Genomic DNA, 17,776 nt, shown 5'->3' with positions numbered 1-17,776 from the left:
ATGTCTGCGGTCTTATAAACTAGCTCCAACTATTGAGGTGACTGTTTCCTCGCTTGTAGATCATCTTTAGATAGTTTAAGCATTTGATTGCATTGGAGTTAAAATGTGTACCTGCTTCAGTTTCATGCACCTAAAAGTAATACAATTCTGTGTTGAAATCATTAGGTGGAGATTTCATCGGAAGATTATGCCAGCAAAGCGGTACCGGCTATTATGCAAAATTCGAAGAGCTTCTATTTCTATACACATTTGATGCATATAAATCCGATTTAACTCGTCTTAAATTGCATTTTATCCTTTTCTACGTACTGAATCTTTTTGATCGAGCCTTCGTGCTAACATCGAGCCTTCTTGCTGCAGCGTAGTGCGCCGGCGTTCCTCGTCAGCGCCCTCACTGCACCAGGGCTCGCCGCCGTAAACCTCTGTTGCGCATCGTACCGGGGACTCGCCACGCGGGATCCCGACTTACTGAAGAAGGCCCCGTTCTCGAAGGCGTCGTGCTCGGAACGCAAATTCCACGACCTGGCCAGCGGTTTGCCTTCGCTGGCCGGCATCCGCCTCGTCACCTCCTTCTGCTTCGACGCCACGAACAGGTTCCCTTCGCTCATGATGGTCGGCCCGACGCTTCCCCCGATGGCGTACTCTTTCCATCCGTCGTATAAGTTGTTCACCACGTGCGCGTATCCGTACCTCACCCTGATCGATTCATATATAAATCAATGCATTGATGATGCGTATTAATGGGTGGGGTGATGGATCACCTGGGCATGCGTTGGTTGCAGTTGGGGCCGAAGCGGTTGAAGGCGACGGTGACGCGCATGGCCTTGTCACGGATGTAGCCGTCTCTGTGGCCGAGGAGCATGACCTTGTCGTGGTTGTGGAACCAGTTGTTGGAGATGGTGATGTCGGTGGAGCCGCGGGTGACGTCGATGAGGCCGTCCTCGCACGAGTACAGTGTGTTGTGGTCGATCCACACCTTGGAGGCCGTCACCACCCTGATGGCATCGCCGTCCTCGTTGCCGGAGTGCGATAGCTCCCCGTGCGGGTCGATGATCGGCCCCGGCGCCTGCGACTGCAGGTGGTGGAACTGCAGCCCGTGGATAATTACGTTCTGCACCTGCAAAATGAATCGATAAATTAGTTATGATCATTTGTAATTTCCAACTGCACATGAAACGAACGTGCGTACGTACGTACCTTATAAAGCAAGAAACCGGCGCCGTTGGCGATGTGGACGTCGGCGCCGCGGCCGTCGATGGCGGTGAAGCTCTTGACGACGAGCGGGCGCACGAGGCGGATCTGCATGTCTCGCGCGAACGTGATCCACACCTTGCCCTGGAGCACCGTCGCGCCGTAGCGCAGCGTCCCTGGGCGAGGCCGCACGGGGTCGTCGCTAGAGTCCGTGACCACGTACCTGCTCACGCCGCGCCCTCTGTTCATGGTCATCTTGCCGGCGAAGCCCACCGAGCACATGGCGAGCCGCTGTCGGTTAGCGGCCCACCTCGGGTTGCGCCGCCAGCACCTGTCGATCACGTTGATCTTGTTTCCTCTGCGGGCGGCGTCGACGGCGACGACCAAGGAGAGGCAGAGGAAGAGGGAGAAGACGGCAAACTTCATGCGGGGACTGATGGAAACCATTGCAGATTCGAGAGCAAGTGATTAATTTGCAGATCAAAGAGACTTGGCAAGTGATTAATAATAAATTTTAAGAAAACTGCCGATGGAATCCGATCTGCAGCAATTAAAATCTCTTGAGAAACTGAAAACCACGTTAATAAAACTGATAATACAGAGAGTAGCTTTTGGTTCTAATTTAACTGAAATCAGAAATATAAAAATACTTATTTTATAAATATAGACCTCTTCCAACCAAGTTAACACACCTGGCCCAGGAAGGGGTCCGGTCCAGTTCGGTTCAGTCCAGTGGGCCTGATAGAGAATGGAATGGATTGATCTGAGGATTCCGCATCTTGATCTCCCACGTTGACATTTCTTATACTGCTTCCTTCCCGTCTATAAAAGGCTACCCAGGGCTTCTAGGGTTTTTTCACAAAGCCGCCGCTTTCTCTGGTTTTAGGTTGCTGTGGTCCTTCTCGTCTTACCCTCTTCTCCTCTTGCACAGAGGTTAAAGAGACAGGGTTATCCACTACCCGTCCGCCTTGACGTGGCTTTTTGCTCGTCTTGGCCCTCGAAAGGAGGTTTTTGTTGTAGATTATTCTCACTCGATTCGTTTCGGAGTCGAACAAGCAAGGCAAAATGGTGGTGAAGCTATCGAAGTCCGAGAAGAAGGTGTTGTACGACAAGAAGCTCTGCGCGCTTCTCGATGAGTATAGCAAGGTGCTCATTGCTGCTGCTGATAATGTTGGCTCCAACCAGCTGCAGAGCATCCGCTCGGGCCTCCGTGGCGATTCCGTTGTTCTTATGGGGAAAAACACACTTATCCGCCGCTGCATCAAGATTCATGCTGAGAAAACTGGCAACAATAGCTACCTCAACCTGCTTCCGCTCCTTGTTGTAGGTTTCCTTGCCTTGCTCCTTCTGTTTGTACTGCAAAATCTTCTTTACATGAGCCTCTTTCCGTAAAATAAATGACTACTTTGATATCTTTAAAATATCTTCTTTTATGTTTTTCTTCTTTCTCTGAGTACGAAACTTAAATTCTTATCTCGCCCTACGTGTAACTTAGGGAAACGTTGGCCTGATATTTACAAAGGGAGATCTCAAGGAAGTCAGTGAAGAGGTTGCCAAGTACAAGGTATCAACGAAGTATTAAACACTTTTTTATCAACATAATATGGTTGATTTCATATTCAAAATGTTTTTTTGTTGCTAGGCAATTCATTGATTTTACATTTGCAGATTTACTAATCTGATGCCACTTTTGTCTAAATATTTATTGTTTGATGCGAATTTAATCTTGCACTATGGTTTGCACTCCAAACCTTATTTCTAGTTTGGTGGGAAAAGTTCTTTTATTCATGTGTGTGCTAATAATTTCTTTAATACCTAAATTCTTCATTTACATGCTATCATCCTTATACTCAACTGATGATGTGGTGGGTTGAAATAAATTGTTTAATCTATTATATTGTTCGATACTCTTTAGCTGGTCTCGTTATCTCGCTAACTTCAATATATAATGAACTTGCCACAGCTTTATCTTGTGAAAGCATTGGTTGATTCTCTCCATCCTTACTGATTTTTTTTTCATAAAATGAATACTTTTGGCTGTGCTATATTGTATTGATTTAGGTGGAAATAGTCTAATCTTTTTTGGTATGTGCTCAATCCTGCCAACTCAAAAGGTTTAATATAGAGCTTGGCTTCTGAATAATAGAAACTTGATCAAACCAACAAGATTTCTAGGTTGTTGATGTCAATTATGATGCTTCTCTTTTGCGTTTGCTTGATGTTAAATAGGATGCCCTATACTTCTTTTGTAGTTAACACTTTTGATTCATCTATTATTTGCTATGTTAGATATGCTTTTGCAATTGTCTCAGGCAAGAATAAAATGTATTAGTATTTATCGATGCTTCTAATTCTGTGTATCTATCTGTACAGGTGGGAGCGCCTGCTCGTGTTGGACTTGTAGCACCAATTGATGTTATTGTTCCTCCTGGAAATACTGGACTGGACCCTTCCCAGACTTCTTTCTTTCAGGTTAATGAGATTCGTGCCTTGTATGGGACAAATATTCTTGGTCGGTTCATCTTTAACTCTCGTTTGCTGCTGGGCAGGTACTCAATATTCCTACCAAAATTAACAAGGGTACTGTGGAAATCATCACCCCAGTGGAGCTGATTAAGAAGGGTGACAAAGTGGGCTCTTCTGAGGCTGCTCTCCTTGCAAAGCTGGGAATTAGGCCCTTCTCATATGGTCTTGTTATTCTTTCTGTTTATGAAGATGGATCTGTATTCAGCCCTGAGGTACTGGATCTTACTGAGGATGACCTTATTGAGAAGTTTGCAGCTGGTATCTCCATGGTTGCTTCACTGTCTCTGGCCGTCTCCTACCCAACACTTGCAGCAGCTCCCCACATGTTCATCAACGCATACAAGAATGTTCTTGCTGTGGCAATAGCAACTGAGTACACATTCCCACAGGCTGAGAAAGTGAAGGAATTTCTTAAGGTAGACTTTGTCATTCTTGTCTTATTTATTGCATGTTTTTTTTTTCTCGGAATAAACTGAGACACTTCTTAATCTTGTAATTGCTACAGGATCCTAGCAAATTTGCTGTTGCTGCTGCTCCAGTGGCAGCTGTTGAGTCTGCTGCTGCAGCTGCACCAGCACCTGCTGAGGAGAAGAAAGAGGAACCTGCTGAGGAATCTGATGACGACATGGGTTTTAGCTTGTTTGACTAAAGTTAGTTCTTGTGCGTAGCATAAAAACGTTTTCTCAGTCGTCTTCTATTGTCGTTTTTGCTTTGTTTGACATTGTTTTGCCACTCGAACTTGTTTGGTTCTCTGAATTATCTTCTGTTTGTCATTTTGTCTTCATTTAATTTGGATACACTGTTTTTATGGGCTCTTAAACAATGCATTTTTTATTGCTTTAGATGATTTCAACAGTAGTTTGCTGTTCGTCGTTTGGTGTGTGAAACAGGACGAATAGTAATTTACAACATCGTTTATGCTGGATTAAGACTTGAGTATTCTTATATGATGAGTAACAGAATTACTATTCCTAGATTGGAAACTAGGGTTGCATTAACATATATGCTTCTTGAGAATTTAACGATTTCTTGCATGGACAAAAGATTAAGAAAGATTAAGTAATGTTATAATCGATATTTTAACTGCATCTATAGTAAGCACATGCAAACCTTTAATCTACTTTCACGGTCAGGGTTGTCAAATGTGGCTTAACTTGTGACGGAGAGAGCTGGTCCGTCTGAAATTACAAAACAAAAAAAAATCCAATCCAAGATGGCATTTCACGTTAATTTTAAAAAATTGGTCCATTTGGACCTATTTTAAAATAGATCATAAAATTTTAGTCAATCTATTTAAATTATTTAAATTCTACTTATTCATTCAAATGGACGGCTCGAGTCTTATTTAGCAGTTGGAATAGCTCGTATAAAGAGGATTCTCTGATTCAGTTTTTTATGGATCAGGATGGTCTATAATATAATCGGCAATTTATCAAAGGGTACACGTGAATATTTAAATTTACCAAAAGACGTATATTATTTTGATATTTATCAAAGAACGTATTTTTTTAAATGCATTTCCTATTTTATTCTCCTGATAATTTGACTTTTTCTACTGTTTTTCTTTTCTTCTCTCCTTGTAATTTTAGAAATCCATAAAAACTGAAATGAGTATAATTGAAGTTCTCTAGGTCCATCAGTGGATTTTGACCGAAATCCACTGATCGACCTAGAAAGCTCCGATTACACCCATTTAAGTTCTTGTGGATTTCTAAAATTACAAGGAGTCCAAATATGATGTCCATTATTTATTTTGGCTTCTTCAAATGTATTAAAATGTGATTAAAAATTGACTATGTTATTCCTATCTTCTGCATTATCAGGAGGGTAAAATAGGAAATGCATTTAAAAAAGTGCGCTCTTTGATAAATACCAAAGTAGTGTATGCTTTTTGGTAAATTTAGATTTCTACGTGCGTCCTTTGGTAAATTACCGTAATATAATTATGGTTGAATTATAATGGAATTATAGTTATGATCTTTTTCTGACTTTACTTTTTTATTTAGGTTGTAATTAGATAGCCTTTGGCCATTTAGAAGTTGTCGGTGGTGGACGGATGGCTGAATTGTCGGATGTCAAGCAGGAGGTGGTTTCCAGGTGACCTTCGATCTCACACCCAGGGGCGTAGCTACATAGGGCCAAGGGGGTGCGGCCGCCCCCCCTGAAATTTAGGGAAAAAATTAATATAGTGAAATTATTTAAAAATAATTTAATTATAAATTCTAAAAATATCAAGATTTTTTTTTTACAAATTATTCAATTAAAACAAATAAGAGAACCCAAACCTTTTTTTTCTTCTCTCCAACTTTTTTCTTTCTCTCGATATTTTTTTCTCTCCCATTGCCTGTACTTTTTTCCCTCTCCCTTCCCATATTTTCTTCTTCCTTCTAATCCCCTTTCCTTTTTTCACTCCCGTGGTCGTCTTCCTCTTATAATCCCTTTATTATTCTTTCCCTTTCCCTAATCCTAATTTTACCCTCAAAATCCTCCGTCGCACATTGATGTCGTTGTCGTCCATGTTGTTATCGCCGAACGCCGCTATCACTAGCACTGACATCGTTTGCTGCCAGCGTTGTCATCGTCGCTTCGTCGATACTCCACAGCAAACACTTTTTGATTAAGGTAAAATTTTCTTGCTTTATTTCTTTTGATTACGAATTTAAGGGTTGGAAAAACATATAATGTTAATTTTTCATATATTTATATTTTTATTTGCTAGTCAAGCATTGTTTGATTTGTTATATGAAGATGATTAATTTCATTGGCGAGCCTTCAAAAATTTGATCAATTAAATCATATCATTTATTGCAATTCATCATATAATTCACTATAAGAAAACTCACAATTAGCTATGAAATTTAATTTACGTCGCTAATTAGAAATTGAAATAAATTATGGTCACTAATTTAGCAACAAACTAAGTTTCCGTTGCTATTTTAGTGATTGAATTAAGTTTCCATCAATAATTAATTTTCTAATTAAGATTTTTATTCTCTATTTTTCTTCCCAACGCCTTAAAATCTTCCTATCTGATCGACCACCTCTCCAATCTCTAGCACGTTCCTATCCTCTCCTCTTCGATCTCTAGCACCAGTATGCATCGTCCCATCGGTATGCTCGATTTTCTGCCCTTCCCTCTCCTCTCTTAGCGATAGCTTGGCAGCGGCGTCACAGGGAGATATCTCTCTTTGGCCGCGACCTCGCTGTGAGGTTTTGCCTGGGCTACGACCTTGCAGCGAGGTGGCGAGATCAGGCATGACCTCAACAGTGTGTCATGGTTAGCTTGAATTTGCCCCCCCTGATTGTAAATTCTGACTACGCCACTGCTCACACCCTAATCCAAAATATAATCTGGATTGGAAGGTGAATATAAGAAAAGATTACAACTAATTACAATAGAATGATGGTCACGATTCGACTATAATTACGTTATAGATAATCTCATGATCTATAAAAAAAAAAAAATAGACCAGAAGATTTGTTGTGACTTCTCTCTTTTAATTTCCTTATCTCTAGAATTACATTACGGATAATCTCCATCTCCGACGATAATTACAATATGAATAATCCCTAAAGTGGAGCAGAGGATCTGTTGTGGCTTATCTCTCTTAATTTCCTTCTACAGCTTTCTTATAATTAACAGCCACGTTCGTGTGATATCGTAACCAAGGCCGAGACCATGTTTTTTAGCCCAACACTGCTGAGTCGGCCCTCGAAGCAAAGGTGTTCTTCCTGCGAAAGATCAGCAGCAGATGACTTGACTTGGAAAGGAACAAAGGGAGAGAGAGGGAGAAGTTGGAGCTGGAAAGAGGAGTTCGTACGATACGGCAACAAATATAATGAGTAGTGGAATAAAGGGAACGAGGAAAACGTTTTCAACAACAAACCCGAAGAAGAACCAATAAAATAATCCCTATTTTGTGACCGCCCCCATATTTACAGTGTTTATGATTTCACCGACCAATACTCAATAGTCATGCGAATAAACCTTCAACAAATTAATCTGGATCGACCACAAGCAATGGCCGGCATCCTGAAAACAATGAACCCCATTACAGACGGGGACCATAACACATATTCACCAACAGAGCGACCGTTTCATGCTCCTTCAGCCCCCCTCTTTCGCTGCTGCTGGTCCTCCTCAATATTCTTTCTCCCCAGCTGACGACGCATCGCCCTGTTCCTTCTCTCGCATGCATTCTCTGCCACTTCCCTTTTCCCATGGTTATCAGCTGAAATGATTCCCCACCGGAGCCTTCTTCGCCTTCACCAATCTCGCATGACCTTAACATAATGCGGGTTCACTCAACGAAGACACGGCTAATGCGTCGCTGAGAAGTCTGTTGGCCGGGAACGGTACGCTAAGTAGCTAGCTAGCTTGTGAAAAGTCGGGGACCATCGAGGCTCCTCAATAGGACTAGTGGCCTCAGACTCAGAGGGCGGACCACCTACTGTTGCTAGCTAGGGCCGCGGTTGTTGCTGTCACGCCTAGCACGGAAAGATGCATCGCTGCTGTCCTGCGGAGGAAGCAAACATTAGGAGACGTTGCGAGCCAACAATGATAACAGAATAGCTAAGCGTGGTACGAGCCATTATTATGGTTCACAAGACGCTGCTGCAGACGGACGCTGTTGGCTGATGGCTGATGGCTGATGGCGGGGTGTCAGGCAGCCACTGGGGTGATGCATATGAACAAGGCTGCGCATTAATTTTATCATCAGAACAAATAAAAACAAAAACAAAAACAAAACAAAACAATTGCTCTCCTAAAGCTTTTGGGATCGGTGAGATTAGGATTTAGGAGCTAGAGAGAAAAAGGGGTCTCTCAAATCGAAATGGTGGATTGTTGTGCAGGAAAGTGTGGTGGAACCTTGCCGGCCTTTGCTCATGAAAGGGGGGATTGTCCTCTCCAATGTTGCCTAGTAGTTGCCTAAGGCCCTGTTTACAGACTCGAAGATTTTTATTGGCAGCAACGCAGCTTACGTAACGAGGGTTTGAGACAACATATCCATTGGGAGTCCATCACTGACTATTGACAACGATACGTTTACATGAATTAACTGTATCAATCTGTGGGGCAACTTAAAGATTTTTTTTGTTCGTGTTTCAAATGGCGCTGTAGGCACCGGCGCTGACGACAGTAAAATTGTTCGATTGCCTTAGTAATGTGCCATGCGCCATTGCCAACAGAAAAACAAATTTATTAAAATTAATTTAACATTGTTTTTTATTATTAAATTCGAAATCGATTTAATTAAAATAACTTTTTGAATATATCAATTGAAATTTTGTTCACTCATAATTAAGTTATGAAGAAAAACTATATATATATATATATATATTTTACAAAATTATGAATACGATCGCGTTGGCTTCAGAGTAAGTAAAGAGGGCTTTAATTGGGCATTAAAACGGCTAGTCCGGCTCCCACTAGAATCCACTGTTTGGCAACACCACCCGGTGCCTTTTTTTATGTGCACAGTGCCGGGCGGTGACGAAATCGCATCGCGTTTCGGCTTCGATCCGTTTGCTATTCCTGTTCGGGCCATTCTTCTCCGTCGGCCGCGTCCGATTTGAACTGCCGCCGTCTCGCCGCGTCCGACGCGGGCGACGATGGCGATATGAGGGGGTCCGACTGGGAAGCGCCGGCGGTTGCGAGGGAGGAGGAGGAGTTATACTACGAGTCCTTGGACCGCGTGCTGTCCTCCTCGAGCTCCTCTACTTCCGCCTCCGATGACGACGCCGACCACCGACATCACCGCCGCTTCCTTCGCGGCCCGAGCTTCCCGCCGCCGCTCTCCAGCTTGTACGACGTCTGGATCTCGGAGCCGTCCTCCGTGGAGGAGCGCCGGAACCGACTCCTATTACAGATGGGCCTCGGCGGGGACCCCGCCCTCGCCCTCGCCCTCGCCCTTCCGAAGTCCCCATCCCGTGACGCCGCCGATTCTAGGACTGTGGAGCAGGAGGTTGGTCCGTCGGCCGTCTCATTCCCTGATTCCTTGCGGTCCGATGTCGCGGTGATCGTCAGATCCAGATCGGATGGCTCCGTCGATCCTAATTGTGTTCGTTCGGAACGGACTGAGCGACGTGCAATCTCGCTTGGGTCCGGGCCGGCGACCGATAAGCCGCCTCTCGTTGGGCGTTCCTGGTCGCTGACTGCGGCTAAATGCAGTGGCTTGGAAGGCGGTTGCCTTCAGCAGCCCTGTACGATTAGGAATCTGGACGATGGCAGCGAGTTCGTGGTGAAGGAGATGCGGCAAGATGGAATGTGGAACAAACTGAAGGAGGTCGGAACGGGGCGGCAGCTTACGATGGAGGAATTCGAAATCTTTGTCGGCCGCTCCCCGCTCGTACAGGAGCTCATGCGGCGGCAAAGCGTCGAGGAGTCCAGGAGCGACGAGAGCAAGAGGAACGATTATGGTTCTGGCGGACCTGGTGGTGGGTTAAGGGCCGGCGAAGGGGATCTCAGGTCGAAGAAGAAGGGTAGCTGGCTCAAGAGCATCAAGAACATAGCTGGCACGGTGGTCTCCGGAGGGCACCACCAACGGGAAAGGCGGAGTAATGATGAGAGAGAAACTTCGTCGGAGAAGGGAGGGAGGAGGTCGAGTTCGGCCACCGATGATAGCCTTGACGGTTCGCATTCTATTTCTACCCACCACGGGCCCGAGAGAATCAGAGTCCGGCAGTACGGCAAGTCGTATAAGGAACTCACTGGTCTTTACATTACTCAGGCGATTCAGGCGCACAACGGAGCTATCTGGACCATCAAATTTAGTTTGGACGGTCGACTTCTAGCGAGTGGAGGTGAGGATTGTGTTATCCATGTGTGGGAGGTGGCCGACTTGGAGAAAAGGGCAGAGTTTTTCCCGGAGGGAGAGACTGGGGAGAATGATAATTGTCATCCTCTCATATCAGTATTCGCTAATGGTACGCCGGAACCTGCCGTAGCTTTGTCCTCTGTGGAGGCAAGTCACTGGGAGAAGAAAAGATGGTCAAAGGTCCCTCATAGCAGACGATCTGTGAGTTCCGACCACTTAATGCTGCCAGAGCATGTTTTAGCTTTATTGGAGAAGCCAATCTTCTCTTTTAGGGGCCACACAAAAGATGTCCTTGATCTTTCATGGTCCAAGTCCCAGGTGATTTTTCGTTTTATATACTGTTTTATGTAAAGTTGAATAGTTGTTGAGGTCACACACTATTCGTCTTTTGCTAATCGACTTAAGCTCTTTTGGTGAACTTCCCTGCTAAATGATTACTGCATGACAGACTATATGTCTCATTGATGAAATACCATTAGTTATGAGGAAATGGATTATATATGCGATTCTGATCCGTGAGGCAACTAAGAATAGACTTCCCCAAATATATTGTTTGAATGTAGATGATTCATGATTGATTAAGAAGAAAGAACGATCATTGGTTCTGCAGAACAATAATGTCATGAATCCAAATTATTTCAGTATATCTACTTGGATCTCATTCTTCTGTGGACCTTTACATTCTTTATAATATAACTATTTTGGTGCCAGTGCTACAAATGCTAAATAATTAACTATTACTGGCTTACAGAGTTGAATGTACATTTTCATTATTTAAGAAAGGCTTCTTCAGCAGGAACCGTTGGCATTCCTCTAGATTTTTCTATTTTAAACATGGGGGGTACTACATTCTACCAATTTGTGCTGTTATTATACTAATTTACTTAAATTTTCTCGTCATATGCTTTATTATCCAACAATTGGCACATAGTAATCTATCAACCTAGTTTTATGCTGAATACATTAATTCCTGGTCTCTCATTCTGATTTCATGTCAAGCACACCATCTTTGGCAATTATCTTTACTGACTGATATAACAATATTATTTTTATTAATTTCCATTATGTTACATGCTTACAACAACAGTCCTTCCTTCCATGATAGGCTGCTTTGAAGTTACATATTTTTGAGCCATACTATTTTTATCTTTTTCACCTTTATTGTTAGAAATTTGAAAGCAAACTAACACTTCCAAAATTATTATCCAGTGATTGTGGTCAGCATATCAATTTATTAAGTGATTAGCCTATTTATTATTTTATGCCAATATATATGTGGCCCTATTTTGTATGTTGTCATAACTCATAAGAATGAGCTACCTAAGAATAATCATCCCAAACATATTAAGGTTAAAAAAAATAGCAAGGAACTAAACTGAACTTAATTTTTTTAATGGTTGTGGTTATAAAATTGTATATTAGATATCAAAAAGAATGTAATCCTAGTTACGGGTGTGATTGTTGCTTAGCTATCACAGTTCTCTCTGTTTTGAATGAAGTACATATCCTGATTGCTTTTTCTTACTTCAAGATGCTAATTTTATTATGATCAATTAATCATCGAGAGTAACATTGTGATGGCTTTTTATTCGAGGAATTCAAAGATTATTTTTTCAGAATATTCAAAATGCTTCTGTAGTAGATTTAAACATTTGCACTGGTCTAACCTCCGAGCAATCAAGCATAATACATCAAATTTGGACCCCACAGGTCATCCGAGTTGGTATGTGGTGGGATGCTTGCCACATGAGGTCGCGAGGTCAAAACTCAGGGTAGTCGGGGCGTAAATCCCCGGTCTCTGTGCAACTCACCCCACCTGCCACATGCTCGCTCAGGATGTTGTGATTTACCTCCCTCGTGATGGCCTTGGGTTAGGTGCGGCGGGGACGCTGGGGGTGAGCGATTTCGCCTTTTGCCACATAATACATCAAATTTGACTGTGTGAAGTCATGTATCACTACAACTTGACCACATATCAAGTCACAATCTCCCCGAACACTATATGCACTCTACCATGTTCTTGTACACTCGATGCACATATGAGTACCACTTGCAAAGCTAATTTAAATTTAAACCCTTCAACAAACAATCAAAATAATCTGATTGAACCAAATCACATGGGAGCATCTTTGCACCGACAATATATTCTACCCTTCTTTCTCAATTGTGTTGATTGGCTATGCATCCAACAATTTAGACATCTGTCCCTATTATCTATGAAATCCTACTTCCAATCAGGAATACCAATCTTATTTGCATTGATTTGTTCATAAATTTGGCGTTGTATTCTTCTATGATTCTTTATATCTTCTCCTCTATGTAAAAGCTATAAATCGAAAGCTAAAAACAATAATTTGTGCAATTTGCCATTTGCTAATGAGCTACATATCTATTATTGTCTAATTTGTGCAATGGTATGGAGCAAGGGTAAAGTATCATTCTATAATGGGTTCTGATCCCTAAACGAAATGATACTAGTTCAATATTGTGCAACATTTAGCATATTCGGTATGTGTTAAAGTATCGCATGATGACTTTAGATGAATTTTTCTCCTATAATCCCTTTTCAATTTACTTTAGAAAATAAGACTAAAAAAATTACATTGCCGGTTGATTTTTACTCCCTAAATGAAATTTTACTGTACTTGATGCACTTCAGCATATGGTAAAGCATGTTTAGATGGCTTTTGATAAATTTCACATCTCTAATTTAGACTAATTTATTTTTTAAATTGTGGTAATTAGATAGTCAATTGAAATAAAATTTTAAGAAACAAGGTAAGAAAATATAACAAACATCACAGCTAACAACTATTAGTCGATACACATTAATCAAATTCATCTTCACATACTACATGTGCTGAAATGTGTCCTAAACATGAATGAAACAATGGATATTATGTGTATAGACTAATATCATGTTTTGGTAATTCACCTGAACTGTAAATTTTGGCTATGCCACCTAGCACAAAATTTTTTAAACATGTGGGTGTTCCACCAAAGTGACGGATGGGTTCCAAACCAATCAATAGCATTTGGTTACTAAGGAAGACTAAAAGAACAAAATAGCCGTGCCACCCATCATAATATAGAGAATTGGGGATTTTTCATATTCCTCCCCAATTTTTTTTCCGTTATTGTAATTTTCCTTTGTTGTTTCAGAAAATATCTTTCTGTCCTATATAGTTTCCAAATTATTATCATCCCTAGTCAGAGTAATTCCTATTAGAGTTCCGCTTTTAAAATGTAAGTGACCGTATGATATTTATTGGCTATATTTCAAACAAAATCCTAACAATAACTAGCCTAGAGTGAAGTGTGAAGGATTCAACGACCATGGGGAGGGGGTCACAAAATGAGGGATAAATTACAAAAACAGTCCAAGGGAGAAAATTGTGATAGAACCTAAAGAAATATCTATGCATGTTTTCTCGTATTGCTTTGTCATTATCAGAGGTCTGAAATGTTTTTACCATCATTTGGTAATCTGGAAGAAGTTTTCTTATTGTTTGGTTTGAATAGAAATCCTATAATGTGAGAGAATATATAAGGATCTATTTTGTCCATGCAGCATCTGCTATCATCTTCAATGGACAAAACAGTCAGATTGTGGGACACATCTCTCTGTTCTTGTCTAAAAACATTTTCCCACAGTGACTATGGTGAGCAAATGTTTTCTTGGCTTTAGTTATGTTTCATGAATGATCATTAATCTCATTATCATTCTGCTGTATCAGCTAATGGAATTTTTCTACTTATTTTGTTCCTTTGATTCAGTTACCTGCATCCAATTCAATCCTGCTGATGAAAAATACTTCATCAGTGGATCCCTAGACAAGAAAGTCCGTATATGGAGTATTCCGGATCGACAAATTGTTGATTGGAATGATCTTCATGAGATTGTCACTGCAGTCTGTTTTACCCCAAATGGACAGGTAGAAATGATTTAACTGATAACAATCATTGATTTTCATGACAAGAATCTTAATTTTGTAGAACTAGTTCATGTTGATGCTATAACTGAACTCTTGGGTCTTGTAGGCTGCTATGGTGGGTACGCACAAGGGTAGTTGCCACCTCTTTGACACATCTGGTATGAGTTCTTATCAGACCAACCAGCTTAATGGCCTTCCTTTACAGTTTGAAACTGTATTCTTCATTACTAATTGTCATTCATCTTGTGTTCTAAAATTTCCTGTAGAGAATAAGCTTCACGTCAAGGATCAAATTTACTTGCAATCAAATAAAAATAAGTCCAGCAACAAGAAAATTACTGGCTTTCAGGTATTTGTAGACTTACTAGATCCAATTAAAAGGTGAATGCAAGAATTTGTCTTCATTCTTTATATTTCTTTGTACTTGTAGAGGTTTTCCCTTTATTTCTCAGTTGAACTACATTTCTATATCTATATCTCCAGTGTCTGACTAGCTTCTTGAACAGTTTGTTCCAGGTAGTTCCTCTGAAGTTCTTATTACATCGGCGGACTCAAGAATACGTGTTGTGAATGGGGTTGAACTAGTGCACAAGTTTAAAGGTAAATCCTGCACTATCAACTCACTTTATTGCTTTTATTAAATGACTAGGAAATATCCATTTCTTAACCAAAGATAAAAACAAAAAAAAGACAGCCCGATGCACGAAGCTCCCGCCATGTGGGGTCCTGGGGAAGGATCCATTGTACGCAGTCTTACCCTGTTTTTTGCAAGAGGCTGTTTCCAGCCCATAATCTTTTGGTGACAAAGCAACAACTTTACCGTTGTGTCAATGCTCCCCTTCGTCTTAACCAAAGATAAGATAGAAAAAAAAAAGACAAGGATGAAATCATTGAGGCATGGTTTTAGGTGTGGTTTGGTATTGTTCTGGTGATCAATCCATAGACCATAGTGATACTTTGTAGACATGAATAAATGTCATTGTGTTGCTTGTGCTCATGTGGATTCAGTGACACTGACTGGGAGAAAGTCTATCTCGACTGGTACCTCATCTAATGGTTTTCCCATTAATATATGCACTTTAATGTTATTCTACTTCTTTAACATCTACATATATGTAATTAACAACTACTTTGTTTCTCACTGAACTTTGCTGCAAAAATATATACATATTAATATATCTCACACACACATTGCAGCAAAAATATATACATATTAATATAACACACGCGCGCTCTCACGCGCCCACCCACCCACACACACAAAACAAGAATATCCATTTAGCTACATACACCCTAAGATGTGTGTTTATTGTGTTATAATAACCTCAGTTGATGTATCTACACGTCGTATAGGCATATGTGTTCATTATTCGGGTAGGATTTACTTTAACCTTCCTTAACAATTGTGTGAGATCTTCACAAAATTTCTGATCACCTTCCAAATGGAAATTCTTTAAAGCTTGTTTCTACGATGATATAATAATTAATTGGCATTATCCATATATGACGATATTGCTCATTGTCATGCAACCACCAAAAACAAAAACATTTAGATGCCTATGAAATCCATTTGAAGTATTTGGAACGCGAAAGTTAATATTTTCGTGGGAACGATAAAAAAATATATAATTGAGATTTGGGGATCTTTTTATTTAGGAGAGTCAAAGTCATTCAAAAGATGGAGTATTCTATGACCTGAGCATCTGTGTCATATCACATTGTTTTTAAATTCGAATTCATGACTCATCTTAGCTTGCAATTGTTGCAGTATATTTATGGCACTGAAGGAAATTGTTCTGTGAGTTATCAATTAGTTCTTTTTCCAGTTAGAGAATACATACAGATGGATCCTGCAAAGCTTGAAACTATATGGGTCCGCCTAATTTGGTTTATATCCTCAGTGGTTATATATTGACTCTTCACATTTATGGTGTTTCTTTTCTAGGCGTGAGGTTGCTTTCATTGCTCTCACCAAAGGAATCTTACCTTGTTTACAATAACAAACAGTTGATTTTGGCCTCACTCAGTTTAAAATCTCTCACATCAAAGGAATCAAGTTACTTCAATTATTTTTACCATCACCAGAAGAACGAGAAGCATATCCTACTTTGGCCTTAATTTTGCAGTTTAGTTTGTTTTGTCCTTGCTGTTGAAAAGTGATTTTAATTTTTGATATCTCTATGTCTCATGCAAGTTCTAAGGCATGTCTTTACTGGAATTGCTTTAATATTGAGAATACATTTTAGTCTTTTAGTTGCCATATTCAGACGCCATTGCCTCGTGTTCTTTGGTTGACACACTTCATTTTTCTTCAGGATTCCGCAACACAAGCAGTCAGATATCGGCTTCAATGACCCCAAATGGGAAGTATGTGATTTGCGCTAGCGAGGATTCTTATGTGTATATCTGGCGATACGATGCTTGTTCCCAACCTAGTAAGGCCAAGGGCATTGTCAATTCCATGCAATCTTATGAGCACTTCCAATGTCAGGATGTGACTGTGGCAGTTGCTTGGCCAGACCCCAATGCCACAGGGCTGGTTGCAGGCCACAGCAACATGCAAAATGGCTTCAGTCTGGTATCTGCTATCGAAGCAGAGGGACAAACACAGATCAACAACTTGCACAAAAATTCATCATTATCAGTCTACTCTCGGAGTCCAGTTCATCGTGACATTCCTTCGAGGACTGATTCTCCAACTTGGTCCAAGGAGAAGGTCCCGAGAAACGAGCTTAGCCCTCAGAGCAGTGGTGAGCCTCACAATGGGGCTTTGCTGGTGCAAAGCAAGCTAGCTTGGGGGATGGCTATCGTTACTGCTGGACAAGGTGGTGAAATAAGAATATATCAAAATTTTGGCTTTCCATTTCGAGTTTGAAGGTTTGTATTATCCTGGAATTGGTGCTTTGGATCTCAATTCTCAGCTACAGAAGTTGCATTCCACTAGAAGACTACGGTTCCAGTTTTCGCGTGTATAGATACAATTATTTGGTTTTAATTTTTTTGTCTGTAGGTAAATTAATCTCCTTTATTTTAGTTTACCCACTACTAAGATTGGAGTTCAATTAAGCCAAAAACCACACAGCACCAAATTGAATGTAGCATTGAGGTAGCTTGAGTGTTTCTCGATATATAAAGATGCTTGTCCAAGTTACTAGGGGCCAGTGTAACCCATTGCCTTAGTTTAGCAAGAAGCGATAATCCTCTACACATCTGCCATCTCGTCTTAAGAATAGGAGCTTTTGAAAAGGTGAGGAAAGTCATTTACTTTCAAGATAGACGAAATTTTGATTTGTGAAATTCTTAAAT

The 17,776-nt window shown here is 40.9% G+C and overlaps 3 protein-coding genes across 3 annotated transcripts; 2 read left to right on the top strand and 1 right to left on the bottom strand.

The window, feature by feature from the left end:
- Positions 1-20: 20 nt before the first annotated feature.
- Positions 21-1,584, bottom strand: LOC121976603 (putative pectate lyase 17). The gene is made up of 3 exons (XM_042528834.1): positions 1,198-1,584; positions 762-1,117; positions 21-696 (listed from the first exon to the last, which is right to left on the bottom strand). The coding sequence occupies exons 1-3, from the start codon at positions 1,471-1,473 to the stop codon at positions 336-338; spliced, it is 993 nt and encodes a 330-aa protein (XP_042384768.1). The 5' UTR covers positions 1,474-1,584; the 3' UTR covers positions 21-335.
- A 452-nt stretch (positions 1,585-2,036) lies between these two features.
- LOC121976602 (60S acidic ribosomal protein P0-like) lies at positions 2,037-4,570 on the top strand. Its single transcript, XM_042528833.1, has 5 exons — positions 2,037-2,514; positions 2,687-2,755; positions 3,565-3,663; positions 3,741-4,133; positions 4,223-4,570. The coding sequence occupies exons 1-5, from the start codon at positions 2,257-2,259 to the stop codon at positions 4,364-4,366; spliced, it is 963 nt and encodes a 320-aa protein (XP_042384767.1). The 5' UTR covers positions 2,037-2,256; the 3' UTR covers positions 4,367-4,570.
- A 4,578-nt stretch (positions 4,571-9,148) lies between these two features.
- LOC121976600 (WD repeat-containing protein 44-like) lies at positions 9,149-17,621 on the top strand. The gene is made up of 7 exons (XM_042528830.1): positions 9,149-10,853; positions 14,107-14,197; positions 14,313-14,470; positions 14,577-14,628; positions 14,737-14,819; positions 14,977-15,070; positions 16,786-17,621. The coding sequence occupies exons 1-7, from the start codon at positions 9,339-9,341 to the stop codon at positions 17,343-17,345; spliced, it is 2,553 nt and encodes an 850-aa protein (XP_042384764.1). The 5' UTR covers positions 9,149-9,338; the 3' UTR covers positions 17,346-17,621.
- The last annotated feature ends 155 nt before the right edge of the window (positions 17,622-17,776 follow it).

This window comes from Zingiber officinale, chromosome 4B (genome assembly GCF_018446385.1).
Source record: "Zingiber officinale cultivar Zhangliang chromosome 4B, Zo_v1.1, whole genome shotgun sequence".
Lineage (NCBI taxonomy): Eukaryota > Viridiplantae > Streptophyta > Magnoliopsida > Zingiberales > Zingiberaceae > Zingiber > Zingiber officinale.
This window is presented reverse-complemented; position numbering and strand designations above follow the sequence as displayed.

Excerpts from the sequence above, each read along its gene's own strand:
- LOC121976603 (XM_042528834.1), bottom strand. The coding sequence starts at position 1,473 with ATGTGCTCGGTGGGCTTCGCCGGCAAGATGACCATGAACAGAGGGCGC. Across the intron at positions 1,118-1,197 it reads CCGGTTTCTTGCTTTATAAG|GTGCAGAACGTAATTATCCA; the intron begins GTACGTACGTAC and ends TTCATTTTGCAG. Across the intron at positions 697-761 it reads TGCAACCAACGCATGCCCAG|GGTGAGGTACGGATACGCGC; the intron begins GTGATCCATCAC and ends TGAATCGATCAG.
- LOC121976602 (XM_042528833.1), top strand. The coding sequence starts at position 2,257 with ATGGTGGTGAAGCTATCGAAGTCCGAGAAGAAGGTGTTGTACGACAAG. Across the intron at positions 2,515-2,686 it reads ACCTGCTTCCGCTCCTTGTT|GGAAACGTTGGCCTGATATT; the intron begins GTAGGTTTCCTT and ends CGTGTAACTTAG. Across the intron at positions 2,756-3,564 it reads AAGAGGTTGCCAAGTACAAG|GTGGGAGCGCCTGCTCGTGT; the intron begins GTATCAACGAAG and ends CTATCTGTACAG.
- LOC121976600 (XM_042528830.1), top strand. The coding sequence starts at position 9,339 with ATGAGGGGGTCCGACTGGGAAGCGCCGGCGGTTGCGAGGGAGGAGGAG. Across the intron at positions 14,198-14,312 it reads ATTTTCCCACAGTGACTATG|TTACCTGCATCCAATTCAAT; the intron begins GTGAGCAAATGT and ends CCTTTGATTCAG. Across the intron at positions 14,471-14,576 it reads GTTTTACCCCAAATGGACAG|GCTGCTATGGTGGGTACGCA; the intron begins GTAGAAATGATT and ends TGGGTCTTGTAG.